Source organism: Mirounga leonina, unplaced genomic scaffold (assembly GCF_011800145.1).
Source record: "Mirounga leonina isolate KUSES-001 unplaced genomic scaffold, KU_Mleo_1.0 Mir_125, whole genome shotgun sequence".
NCBI classification, from domain to species: domain Eukaryota; kingdom Metazoa; phylum Chordata; class Mammalia; order Carnivora; family Phocidae; genus Mirounga; species Mirounga leonina.
The window spans coordinates 22,029,302-22,043,577 of record NW_023270305.1 but is presented as its reverse complement, the minus strand read 5'-3'; the positions used below and the strand labels follow the sequence as shown (position 1 = coordinate 22,043,577).

The window sequence follows — 14,276 nt, the reverse complement described above, 5'->3', positions numbered from 1 at the left end:
TCATTTTTACAGACCCTTGAAGATAGGAATACTTAAAGACACTTAAAAGATACTGAACTGAGAGACATGTAATGAGACTATCTTAACTTTGTTCACATCATACATACGGATTTTATAACCTGTATATATATACTTTCATAACATGTAAGTACATCATTTCCTATCTCTCATATATAAACACACAGACAGACACAAACAACTGACTAGCATCCAAAAAGAACTCACCTTTGGCCAAAGTTTTTTAAGTGAGAAAGATGCACTGACTCAGAGATTTCCAGCCAATAGATAGGACTTTAAATATCTGACCTCGGGGCGCCTGGGTGGCTCAGATGGTTAAGCGTCTGCCTTCGGCTCAGGTCATGATCCCGGGGTCCTGGGATCGAGCCCCACATCGGGCTCCTGGCTCGGCCGGGAGTCTGTTTCTCCCTCTCCCTCTGCCTCTCCCACTGCTCATGCTCTCTCTCTCTCTCTCTGTATCTCTGTGTCTCAAATGAATAAATAAAATCTTTAAAAAAAAAAAAAAAATCTGACCTCAAATATTTTCTGAAATAACACACTAACGGTTACAAATAAATAAATACTTGTCAAATTCCAAGTTTCAAAACAATATTCTATGCACTGAGTAACAGGACTTGGCCGATACAGGAGCTGCTTGCTCAGGACCAGTCCTGTTCAATTAGACTGGCTCGCTCGATCATTGGGCACACCTGAGCATCTTCCTTTCCAAAGTCAACAGCAGGTATGAGGCAGCAGCAACATGGGCTTGAGGACCCCATAAGCTAAATTAAGAAAGGTCTTTATGATCAGTGTAATGCTCTTTATAATATTTGTCCAGGAATGACTAAGCCCCTGGACAAAGTGAAGGTCCACTGGGATGCTGATGGTGGGGCCCCTCAGAGAAGCTGCTAGAATCTGGTCCTTGGCAGAAGCATCACCAACAAAGACATCAGAGCAAGGCTGACGTGGTCAGGGCCAGCATCCCCACAGGCACTTACTAGGTAAGGGTTGCTGGCTGAATTGTTTACTGTCATCTGAGAGTGATGGAATAAAGACCTCACTGAAATCATTTTTGCTCTAGAAAGGTTCTAGGAAGGCACACAGGATGTTGTCAGCGAGAAGGCTATGACGCTACTTTGCAGAGTGAAGTGTGTCACACTGAAGGCACTTGTTTACAAGGAACCCCAGATCCAATCTGCCATCACACATCAGAATTCCCACCAGACCTTTTACCTTCACCTGACTTATGTGCTCAAGTCATCTTTTGATTCTTGCTCCCCATTCTCGAAGCCATCATTACAGTCAAAAAGCCTATGAAAATAAAATCTAAATTTGTATTTGCTTAGAAAACTGGAATACAAAAAATTAGGGAATCAGGGAGTGTTCCAATAGAATGATTGGGTAATTACTACTTAGTTTCCTTCTAGTACAAGGATGAATTCCCAAATGAGGGGTATTATAACTAATGAGACAAAGCTGTTCACTTTTCAAAATTAATCATCAATCCTATTAATTATGTCTGTATTACACATTCTATTAAATTAGCACACATAATATGAGGCCTTCACACATCAAAAGAAAAGCATTATCATGGCACATTAGCGACTTGATAATTTAGCTGAAAGGAATACAAATATTCATAATTATACTACTTTTCGTAGGATCACCACTTTTCAATTCTCTTATGGTAAGAAAAAAGGATACTTCACAAGGTGAAAGAAGCATGCTTTTGTTTAGGGGTTTTATCACTAAAAAAAAAAGAAGTCGGATTAAAGGCTGGTTTGAGGTTTTTAGAAGTCTGAATTTGAGAGATCTAATTAGGGAGAATATTCATTCAGGGACCCACGGCCATGGTGAGGTCAGCACTGCAGGTGGGGGTGAGGCACGTATGATCCTGGGAACAGACGATCTAGGTTAAGAAGGAGCTGGTTTCAAACCGAGAGAGCCTAAAACTGGAGACAGTGCAATCACTGGTCCTCTGGGCCAAGTGGAGAAATCATCGGGTGCTTTAGGGCAGGCAAAATGATGGCCTGTTTCTTTGTGAGGCGGTCTCTGTATGGGGACGCAGGCTTTGCCGCTGCCCGGGCTTGGAGTCCTTACAGAGGGCCGGGCTGACGGGAAGCTGATAAGAGAATTAGCCTGAAGAGGCCAAGGGAGCTAGCTAACTGGAGGGTCCGATAGGGAATCCTCATGTCACAGTCATGGACTGAACTTGACTTCGTATGCTTGCACATAAGGGGGAGAAAGGATGAAGGCCAATCTAACAAGGCTACTTGCAAAATACATATGCTGTATATTGAAGGGGCTCAGTGACTCTTTGAAAAATAAAACAACATATATGAAGCGCTAAAATGAAAGAGTAACAGCATACAGTATTACTCATCAAATGTTAAGTCTCCCCAATATGTTACCCTGAAGATAAGCCCTAGATTTATATGATACAATTATACCTGCATCTTTGTGTGTGTATTTGGGGGGGGATAACTACCGAAACATAATTTCCGCTATACTAAGTATGAGCTTGACGAACCAAAATTTGGTGAAAGTGCTTGCCAACTAACTTAAAGTCAAAGTAAAAAATTTGGACCAAATTGGTATTTCTCTCTCCACACTAAAGAAGAACGTATAGTCTAAATCATGAAGGAACTGGAATAGGAAAGAGAAAGGCCAAAAACACAAGCCAACAAAAAACCCCAAAACAACAACAAAATATGAGAAAGACACAGACTACCGATTTGCAGGTTTCTTTCCATGAGATTACATTTGTTAAATTGGTTTTGAAAAAGAAGTGATTTACTATTTATCATATGGAAACAAACTTACTAGATGAATAATTTACTAATTATAAATTTACTGATTAAGCAGCAAAACACAAGAACTTTTTTATCTGAACAAAATAATCCATGAATTTTCAACATGAGAGAGATTCACCGCCAGATTTTCCTCTGAAGGTAATGTGGAATTCGCAGCCTCCTGGGCCCCGGTTTCTAAGTATGATTTAAGCACCCCGATTGATTCATAAACTGCACAGAAGTTCTGATATTTAAATATGGTAGTCCTGGTTGTACATCTCTCCTCTCCGCCGATCCCCTGGCCTGAAATAGTGGCCAGCTTATACCGTTTATTTAGATCTCACCAAAGGCAGTTACATTTTCTGTATAAATACTGGTCAGCTCTTTGAGAAATGAAGTAGCACTCAGTTGGATGTATGTATGCATTGATACTTTTTTTTTGGCTCCATTTTGGAGCTACGAAGCTTATGGGTATTAGAGTAGAACCCAATATTGTTGGTCACTAAAAAGTAGGGCAGCCATATATCCTGATTTGCTTGGGACACTCCTGGTATAGAGCTATTGCCCCATCCTGATTAGTAGCCCCCATTTCTCTCTCAAAAATCATGTTTGAAGAATAATTTCCAAAGTTGGTCACTCTGTTAAAAGAAGAGAATTCAGCTTTCAAACATACATTTAAATACTCTCTGGCCATTACACTGAGAAAAATCTAGCTCTGTAAAATTCCCGAGAGCAGAAACTGTTTTTAGAATCTTTCCATCTCTCTATATACCAACATAGAGAATAAGACTCAGAGGACGTGATCTCCCATCTAGTGGCCAGAGGTCGAACAGTCAAGGAGAAGGAGCTGTCTTGATGAGCTTGAGTTATGGCCGACATGTACCCGAGCGCCATTCATCAGTTCATCTATAGGAATTGCTACAAAGCACCGTGGCCTGAAGATCTCTCCTTTTCCTCAAGTATCACCCCAAATATGTGTAATTACTTGTATCTAGAAAGCATGCAAAAAACTCCAGCAGTAAATGCACAATACCTGCCATTAATATAGCTTGTCTAATTTTTTTTTAAAGATCTTTTTTTTTTAAAGATTATATTATTTGACAGAGAGAGAGACAGCGAAAGAGGGGACACAAGCAGGGGGGAGTGGGAGAGGGAGAAGCAGGCTCCCCGCTGAGCAGGGAGCCTGATGCAGGGCTTGATCCCATGACCCTGGGATCATGACCTGAGCTGAAGGCAGATCCTTAACCGACTGAGCCACCCAGGCGCTCCCTAATTTTTTATCTGCTACTCTGATTGTAGGTTCACTACTGGATTGAGATGTATCATTGTCTTTCACTTGACTTCATGAGCTTTACTCAATACAAAAGCAATAAAAGAGAGTGAGAGCCTTGGGAGCGGGGACTGTGCCTTTATGAGAGTAGCCAGCTGTCTTGAGCCTTGCCTTCTGGACTCCAGAGCAGCATCTGGCTTCTGTCCCCAGGACCAGCTTCAGTACAGACATCCGGGGCAAACATACGGACGTCTTCTGTTGACAGGCTCTATCCCCCTGGGTCACAAGAAGGAGCGGGCTCTGTTGATTTCTCAGGCCTGCCTCACTTTGTGTCCCTAGGCCCTCAACAAGGACAACTGACTGCATGGTCGAAAAGGAAATCAATTAGGAGTCAGCAGACAAGAGGAATTACTGGGACATTAAATCGGTATTTCGTATTTAGTGGATCTCAAGGCAGCAGCAAAGCTTTATGCGCTCAGTGTACCTTAATAGGTGTTTGTATATGGACAAAAGGACCAATGTAAAAAACTGGGTGGAGAAAGAGGGTTCAATACTGAAAACCCTGAAACAGCAAAGGAGCCCACTAGAAGAGGACAGCTCGAGAACACCACAGCATTCTGAGAGAGCCTCTCATTCCTCACAGGTTGTATCTCGTGAACACATCTTTTGCATCACTCTCCTGCCTCATACCACTCCTTTGGGTCCGGGTAACAGGTCACAAACATTGAGATACATCTCAATCCAGTAGTGAACTGATCTAGGCAAATGGCTGTCAGTGTAGATTTAACAGCCACTGGTAGAAACAACGGATTTTTTTTCTTGGTCTTACCTATGCAGTAGGGACAACACTGGCCTTTCCTCAAAACAGGTCTTTCACAGGACACCGACGGACAAGATTCAGAGTAACAGCTGATGACGCTGTCCATGCACACACAGCTGGTACAAACGTCAGGCTTCCAGGACTCGGCTGCCAGGAAGATATCCCCTTCGTCGTTTTTGCAGTAACTAGGCACGCTCTCATTATGGGATGAGGAAGGCTGAGGAGGTTCATCTGGAAAAATTGAACGTAAGGTCAGCTGGGAAAAGGAGACGCTACCGGCCAGCAACTGTGCCACATAGTGAGTTTCACTCCGTCTTATAAAGAGCACGCTCGGTCACTGGGGCTCTGTGTGCCTCCCGTAAAAATGACTCCGAAACAAAACAGCAAGCCTGATTTGTGCAGGGTCTTACATTTTAAAAGCAAAACAATAAAGACCACAAAAGACCTGTTACAGAGATTCTGTTAAGTAGTTTGTACAACATTCACTCTACTCTTGCTCTGGAGCTTAACAAAACCCTGGAGGGAGGGGGAGGGTGGTTGAGGATTTGGATCACATTAGGTGTAAGTCAGGACAATCCTGTGCCCTGCTTTTCCAGGTGGCCATGTCACCTGGTTGTGGCTAAATGAGCGGGTTTCTGGGAAAGCACCTTTCTTGATAGAAGGCAGATGTGGTCTTCCTCCCAGACTCTTCCTGCCTTGAATCCGAGTGTGCTGCCTGAAGCTGTAATATCCTTATCATACGTGTAGAAGAAGGACCTTGATATCGCTAAGACACCAACTAATCTGCCTCCAAACTTCTTGTAATGAATGGACAAGAAACTTTTTGTTAAAAAACTGTTGCTGGGTTTTCTAGGACTTGTACCTATGTGCCGTCCTAACCAATCAATACCAAAACTTTCATTGCACCTACTGAACCCCTATGTGTCGTATCCTGATGTTCAGGCTGAAAGATGATGGGAAATCTACTCGTAAGGATGTACACACAGAGAAATCACCCACAAGTCATTTGTGTCTTTGCTATTTAAAGACTTTGACCAGAGAGCTCCCAGATACAGTTACAACTCGAAACAGAAAGGAGTATTACCAGAAAACCCAGAGATCTCTTTGGGTCTTGGCATTCAATGAAATTACATAAAAAGCTGTACCCTCACGCAGAAACCTGACTGGAATATAACAAAGGAAAACATGATAGTGAGGTCCCTAGGTTAGAAAGTCACCGGGCTGCTGATAAGAGAAAGCATGATCAACCACCTTCACCACTCCAGAGCTTAGAAACAGCCATGATGTCCTCCCTAGCAAACCTTTGCATTTTCTCAAGGGCCACACGGTCAAAAGGATGATCAGATGCTCCTCCTAGAATCAATTTCATGAAGTCTGCTATTTTCAGCCACACAACCAACCTAACTGGGATAGACAGGTAGTCATCCCCATGATGTGGAAGCTTTAATGGTCACCTTCTCCTTCTATCCACCTCAGGAGTACATCTGACAGCCACGAAGTTGGATTTGACAAGAGCCTCTCTGAGAAGCGAGGCAGCTGCTTTGTTTTGGGCTCTTTCTGAGGAACAGAGGGCAGCTGGCAAAATGGACTGGGCCCATGCCCTCTCCTCAAAATCATGGAACCCTATTTCCTACTGCCAATCCCAAAGGCAGTCCCAAGGGGAAGAGAGACACTGTTCCACTGCTCCCAATGTGCTCTGGGTCTAATTTTAGGCACGGTTCCACAGATGACATCTATATGGGTTAAAGATGGTGAGAGAGGATTACTTTCAAAGTGACCTTTTCAGGGTCATCCACGTCCAGGGATAATTTTGCCACCAGGTTCCTCTGGGCTATGACAGCTTCGCCCTTGCAGTGTCCAGTCTCACATATAAACATTTAGAAGAGGAAGCAGGGACAGCAGTGATGTAGCTATGAAATAGGTGAAATGAATACCCTAGAGTCTGGAGGCCTCCTGTTGAGGCCTAGAAAAGGCCCCAGGGGACACGGGAACTTGTGGTCAGTGCTACAAGGGAGCCGAAGCTGAGATGCAGGCGACCCCTAACCCAATCCTGGCTGAAAAGGTCATCTGGACTCTTGCCCACGGTATCTTCCTTCTTTGGGCCTCTCCTGCTATTGTCTTCCTGCCCCAGGGACCCCTTATTTATACTTCCGATTCCAACTACTAACTCTTGTTTTGTTTTTACCCATCCCTTCCCTGGTGTCCCTTCATTCTTTTTTTTCTATTCTATTTCCCTCTCTCTTCTATGCTATGCTTCTTTCCAACTCTAAACAATAAAGAATGAAAGATTTAATAAATCTTTAAAAAGAAAGAAGTATTATTCTATTCTCTCCCTTTTTCTACTTTGGTGAAGTATCACCACCCACAGGGATGCTCGATCTTTCTTTGTGAACCCATTTCCACTTCCAGACCTTGCACTAAACCAAGCCAGAGGCGAGGGAAAGTGGAAGGACAGAGGGAGTGATAACAGGGCACCCTAGGGGAAACAATCACCAAGAGGGACACAACTCTTCCAACTGCACATATATCTCGTTTCTGGACTACGTTAGAATGCAAGTATCCTAAGATTAGAGACGGTCTTTTTCCAGATGTGAAATACACCATTTATCAATGCTACTGTTGAAATTTACTGTGAAGAAAATGTTTTGCGTTTTAAGACTTTTTAATATCGCTGTGACACAACTATGAATGGAAAGTTCAGAAAGATCAATTAAGGGGTAGGTGACTTATTTTAAAATAAGAGCATTCCAGAAATGCTCTTATTCACAGATGTAAGAGTAACCTTTGGAATACTGACATATAAAGCAGTAAGTCCTAATGTTTAAGATGAAGGCCAGCACTTAAGTATCTCTTGAGTTATACATAAAGAAAGGATGAGCCACCCAGGCTTAAGTTAATAAACTCAACACCAGGTGTTCAGGGGTGTCTGTTCCCCTTAGGAACGGAACAGAAAAACATTACAAGGGTTTGCAAATGAATAGAAGAGTGATAAAAAATTATGTATATGTTTCACTGAGCAGAAATACTCTAAGGATAGACACTGAGAAGGTAAATGGTTATTGATTTAAGAAAAGACCAAAGATTAAGCAACAACAAAATAAAACTAGTTGTGTTGTCAACTTGGTGACGTTACATATACAAAGTACCTTCTGGAAAATTCCGGTGTTAATTACAAGTGCTACTTTAGTTACAGAACCAGGAATTTAGGTTTAAAATCCTGACACAATTTTGTCTTATATGTATCATGACCCTAAGTTTACCAGCCAGGGACAGATTACCTGAGTAGTAAAAAGAAATCAATACTCTCTGTACATCTGCAGTGCTCGTCAAATTAATACTTTTGGATCTTAATTTATTAATCACCCCAGGTTTGAGGAATTGAATATTATGCATATTTTAGCAATTTCCTGTTCAACATTCTCAAAAGTATCTTTGCCACCCTTATATATTTCAAAGCATTTTATTCACATGACTTATTAACAGCCGCTTCTCACATGGGTGAAAGACAAAGACGACTTTTCACCTTTGCAAAATCATCTGGAATAATCTGGTGCCCCAGGACTGTCTCTCGACGTGCAAAGTTAGGGGGGAAAAAATGGAAGAAAAGGAGACAATCTTTCTCCCCCCCGCCCAAGGCACCTCAGACGCAAGGCACATTCACCACATAAATCTGCGGCTGATGGGAATGAATTTAGGAAGCAGGATGCGGGCTCCTGGGCTCTGCACGCCGCCCTGCGCGGCTCCACGGGGCCCGCGGCGCTCCTGCCGAACGACAGCGCCTGCGCGGCCGCGGGTCCCGCCCAACAACAGCGCCTGCGCGGCAGCCTCCGCCACCCCTCCCCCACCCGGGGCGCCGCAGGGCGCGGCTTAGGCACCTGTGCACTGAGGGCAGCAGGAATCCTGGGTGCGTGAGGGGTTCTGGCAGAGCAGCGGCGGGCACACCTCCGTCTCGCACAGCACCCGCCCGCTGTGGCAGGTGCACTGTGTACACGAGTCGATGTTCCACGTTTCTCCTTCCACAAAGTACTCTCCTCCCGGGGCGTGGCAAATGGAGGGGGTGCTGAGCTCTGGCTTTTGCACCACAAAGTCATCTGGGAAGTGACAGAAAAGGAAAACACAAGGAATTATTCAGCTGAAGCCTCCCCAACTCTTGAAGAACCTGGTGGTGTCTGCTCGAAGGGACAGAGAAGAAGTGGCCGTGGAGGAGCTCCCTCTACTCCTATCAAGACGGGAGTGAGGGGACGGTCCCTGCGCAGAAACAGAAGGCAACAGCAGAAGCGCTGGTTTGAAGGAGGGAGGTTCAAGTGGTTCCAGTCTGTCAACAGTGATGACAGAATTCAATAAGGGAGTTCAATTACCTCGAGAGGACTCTTCCTGTGGAGAAGAGAACAGGGCCTCTTAGGGCAGCTCTGAATGTGCCGAAGTGTCTAGAGTAACAATCTCTCACTTACTGAATGCGGACCGTGGTCCAGTTTCCATGCCAAGTGCTCTATCTTATTTACTCCTTACACCGGCCTTAGACCTTGTGAGGTAGGTGCTAGGATCCTATTTTACATAGGAGGAACGGAGGTTTCAGTATTAAGGGCAGACAAGGAATCTAAACCCAAGACTATGTTCGTTTGGGGCATGGCTATGTCTCCAGATTAAACACGGCTTCCAAGTGATCTGTGCCCCATCCACTCCATTGTCTCTAGGATCCTGAGGACGGTGATACTTGGAAGTACATCCGGCTGCTGAGCGGGCCACAGCCCACCCGAGAGCAGCCGTGAGCAAACTGAGCAGGAATGCTCTTTCAGAATCAACAGTCTGGAAACCCTCACCTGAGACTAAACATCTGCTTGGCGATGTCATCATCAGGACAGGTCAATGCCCAGAGACCCATGCTAACTATATTTTCTCTCCCCAGAGGAGAGGCATTTTGGTGTCTTGGTGAGATGATAATGATAGAGAGGGAACTGAATGTTTAGCCCGTCTGCAGAGATGCTGGGAGGGGCCCCGAGGCTGTGCCGGGGAAAGGAGCAGTATGAGGACATTAAGCATATTCGGGTAACCCAAATACAACAGGCGTTTCAAGAAGGTGAACCCTGCCGAGGAGCAGTCTGGAGACACCCAGGCCAGCTCATGCTTGGAGCTCGGTGGTAACTGGGCCCCAGGACAGCTACCCTGTCTGTGCAGGCATGCTCAGAACCGGAATCTCGGAGGAGCCACGCTGTGGTGACATTCAAAGTGGTGGTCAGCACGAGAGTTAAGCACCTACGAGATGCAGTGGGGTGGGCTGATTTCCAGCTCAGAAGGGAACTGTGCCCACAGCTTTGTCTCAAGGGAACGCGTAGAGACTGGCACTTTGACTGAGCGGACACATCACAGCGAACAGACACTAGCTAGGGCTCATGTGCATACGCCACCCGAGCAAACTCTGCAGTTCTGAGCAAAGGGGAGAGGATGGAAATCAGAACGAAAGTGAGCTGGGACCAGATGGTTTACCGAGAAGACAAAAACTGTTCAAAAGAGCAGCAATGAACTAATGTTGGAAAAGGCTCCCTTACTGCCTTTTCCCTTCACCAAGGACTGAGAGAGGCTCCCAATTACTGCCCTTCTACACGCAGACACGGAGGGAAGTGGTCAGAAGAAAGCGATGCGTGTTTGCGGGCGTCTTCTCTTGCTCACCTCTCTGCCATAGCCCATGCCTCATGGCAAACCCGCGAGCGGCAGGAGAGACAGAGACGAGAGACAAACAGAGAGAGAGCAAACACCTGAGAAACAGCATCATCTGGTGAATCTTCTATCAGGAGAGTTTAGGAACTGCTCACCTATCCCAGAAAGGAAAACAGCTGATCCTTGAATGCAAGAGGAGAGAAAATGTTTAATGTAGGAATCCCTGAATGCAACAGCTCTGGGGTCTCTCATGAGAAGAATGTAAATGGTAATCCACTAAAGGTTTTTGGAAAAAAATATATCTACAGATCCACATATGTGTGTTTATACATATATATTCACCACCCACAACAATACATCAGTAATCCTGTGTGTATTTATATGACAATTTTCTCTATCTCTGTAACAAAGAAAACTCATTTTGGTTCCACTGACTTCCAGCTTGTTAAGTCCATCATCTGTTCTTAGTAATGTCTCTGCATTTGAACCAGTCTGGCTGAGACTTCTTCACTGAGTACAAGTTTAGCAAGACCCAGGTGCCGTCCACACTCCATACACTCATGCCTAAAATTAAAGCATGGGGTCTTCATTGCAACAAATGATTTTTCCTTCCCCAAAGAGTCAACACAGAGTTGTTTCATTAAACTGCTCATTTATCTTCTGTGTCAATGGACACTAGTAGTTTTTCATATTTAATAGCAAAACATGTGAAAAAGGAAACTTTCAGTGTGGGACTCATAGGACTGCACTATGGGGAAAACAAAACAAACATGATCATCTGGTCCTCTACAGGGGTATGGGGGCTGCCTGTCACTTTGACACCTTAGTTACTGAGGGGTGTCGATGCTCAGAGCTAACAGGGACTTCAAGTGTCCCTCTCCTCACCCCGGCCATGGCTGGCAAGGCCACCTCCCCTCAGGCCGGGCCTGCCTTGCTGGAGAAAGATAGGTCTCAGGTTCCTGACGGCACCCACTGCATAGGTGGATCCGTTCACAGGGAGACGTGGGACAGGACTGACCAGAGGAGAAGTAATGAGGACTCTGAAATCCGACAGTACACCCATTCCAACTTTAAAAGAGATGTGGTGCAAGAATCAGGAGACTTCACTTCTCCCTGGCCTTCTGACATATTATTTGACTTTGGGTAAGACAGCTAGTATTTCTGAGTCTGTTTTTCAAATGAAAAACTGCCTAAGCACATTTTCCCCTAACTCAAGTGGCCCGCAGAGAGGAAGAAATAATAAATGCAGGACTATATTGAGCTCTTTGGATGAACGGCACTAGATGAGGTATTATGGTAATAATTACTGTTATTGACAACCATAATTCAGACCCCCATGAATTATATAATCTGGTCTGTTCTTCTAGCAACTTCTCTTGATTACCATCATTAGGATTTGAAATGTTTGGGATGTGTGGTCACTCTAAATATCTCCATTTGGCAAGAGCACCACATGGCCGTTAATTTAAAAAGGGGCAACAGCCACAGACTTTGATAATTCTCTCCCTCTCAAATATTCCCTTATAAATAATAAGCTTTTACGTAATAAAGTTAGCATCAATCCCTTCCGATTAACTAAAACACTCAGCCTTAATACACCATCTGTAAAACGGAGAGCTGGAGCTTAAGTACAGTAGGTCCGCAATCCTTTACAAAAATACCGTCCGAAGACCCATATCATTGAGTAAACTATCAAAAAACGAGGAGAGTCGTTTTAGGGTCTGAGCATTTCCTCTGGTCCTCGGCCAATCATTGACAGCCCCTGGCTGATTCTGTGGCCGTCGTTGACAAAAGCCACGGAGAGCTGGAATGTGCTCCAGGGGGTCGTCCCCTGCACGTCCCCCAGAGTCACAGATGTGATGAGGCCCTGCAAGGCAGAAGTCATTTGCTTAGGGAGCGCACACGATGGCAGCCAGCTTTTACCTGAACATGACGGGCAGCACTGTCCCGGATGAATGGTGGGGTTGCCACAGGCAGGCACCGGGCAGGTGATCAGAGCACACATTTCCCGTCCATTGTGACAGTAGCATTCCCGGCACCCATCATGCCAGCTCTCCTCATTTTTATGATGATGGCCATCCATGGACAGACATGTGCCTGACAGGACAGGTGGCCCGGCTGAAGCAGGGACCTCTGGACAGACAGAAGGCAGCCTGGTAAAGAAGCAGCTGTAATGCGACCCAGCCACCAAAAATCACGGGTACAAAAGGACAGTTCATGACACGGGAAAGGCTCATGAAAATAATTTAAGTTAATAGGCTCTCACTTTTGAAAAAAGAAAAATAGGAAAAAAAAAAAAAACCCTGCAAATAAGTTTCTCTCCTACTAACGGGATTATAGTTGATTTCTACCCCTTTCCCTCTACTTCCTCATATTTTCTACAGTAAACAAGCACTCATTTCATAGCAAATAGTACATACATGTTTAATATATGCGGAATAATCACTCTGGAAGTCACCCAGTGGGGAAAGCCTGGGCCTCTTGAAACTAACAGATTTTTGTTCAGTGCAACAATCGAAGCAGTGACTGGATTTTTGTTTACTCTGACCCCTTGAAGACACTGTTAAGGGTGATAACTGCCTAACTGTGAAAACACACTACAGGGACGCCTGGGTGGCTCAGTCGTTAAACATCTGCCTTCAGCTCAGGTCATGATCCCAGGGTCCTGGGATCGAGCCCCACATCGGGCTCCCTGCTTAGCAGGAAGCCTGCTTCTCTCTCTCCCTCTCGCTGCTTGTGTTCCCTCTCTCGCTGTGTCTCTCCTCTGTCAAATAACTAACTAACTAACTAAATAACACACCACAAACTTGAGGGATCTTTTACTGCTGAATCTGTGGGTCATGCTCACAAGTAAAGCAGACTGGGTGGGGTGGGTGGCCAGGCTGGAGCTGGGGTACGGGCAGAAATGGCAGTTGGGGTGCATGCTCCCATGGCTGCAGGGACGTCTTGAACAGGGAAGTCCCAGACAAAATGCATGCCCAGGATTCGTGCGTATGTAGAGACCGAGGCTGGCGTTTGCTGATTCAGAAGTTTAAATTCTCACAGAAAACTGTTACCAGAAAATAGATAAGCAGGCTGCTTAGCCACGCCCACCCTCACAGGCTCCAAAAAGGGCTCTCTGCTGCATCACTGTATCAAGCCACTGCCCAACAGAAGCAGACTCTACCGAGGTCAAGGTAAAGGTGCTCTAGGCTAACGTTCCTAAGATGGGTAAAACTGAAGAGCTGAGAAGTCATTCGTTTGGTCAAATGTGCTTGTCCGTTATATGCTTACTTTAAATTCTATTCTGAGCTCTTATTCCAATGAGATGGAAGGAAAAGGGATGGACCCATAGAGAGTGACATTTGTGTCTGAATAGACAACCGTCACTGAAACGGTTTCAATTACATGATGTCCTCCTGTTCTCTGGTTCTGAGCCCTGGCTGTTCTGAAGGGGGGAAGAAGGGTCATGGGTTTGCACTTACCTCTGCACTTGCAGAGAAGACAGCCGTGACTGTCCTGCTGGAAACCCAGGGGGCAGATTTTACTGCATGGGAGCTCCGGGCATTTCTTGCAGCGACAGATGTCACAGCCGTGCTTATTCTTCCTGGGTAATTAAAATTTTGTCAGAGGTCAGAAAATCCAAAAGTCTCAAATGATGTCCAAGCACTCAGACCAAGGGTCATTGAAGGGATACTACTCTTGAGCAGAATAACTTGACTTACGCTCTCAAAAACTCATGGAGTGATGTCTAAGTAGCTCT

The 14,276-nt window shown here is 45.1% G+C and overlaps 1 protein-coding gene across 4 annotated transcripts in view; it reads right to left on the bottom strand.

The window, feature by feature from the left end:
* The window catches only part of CRIM1 (cysteine rich transmembrane BMP regulator 1), a 186,129-nt gene that overhangs the window by 25,875 nt on the left and 145,978 nt on the right, over window positions 1-14,276 (bottom strand). For 3 of the 4 annotated variants that reach the window (XM_035000898.1, XM_035000900.1, XM_035000899.1), the window contains exons 10-13: window positions 13,999-14,120; window positions 12,458-12,667; window positions 8,755-8,970; window positions 4,889-5,110 (exon numbers count right to left, since the gene is read on the bottom strand). In XM_035000898.1, coding sequence (XP_034856789.1) covers window positions 4,889-5,110; window positions 8,755-8,970; window positions 12,458-12,667; window positions 13,999-14,120 — 770 coding nt within the window. The remainder of the gene's footprint in view (window positions 1-4,888; window positions 5,111-8,754; window positions 8,971-12,457; window positions 12,668-13,998; window positions 14,121-14,276) is intronic. The other variant, XM_035000901.1, reaches the window with a different exon arrangement.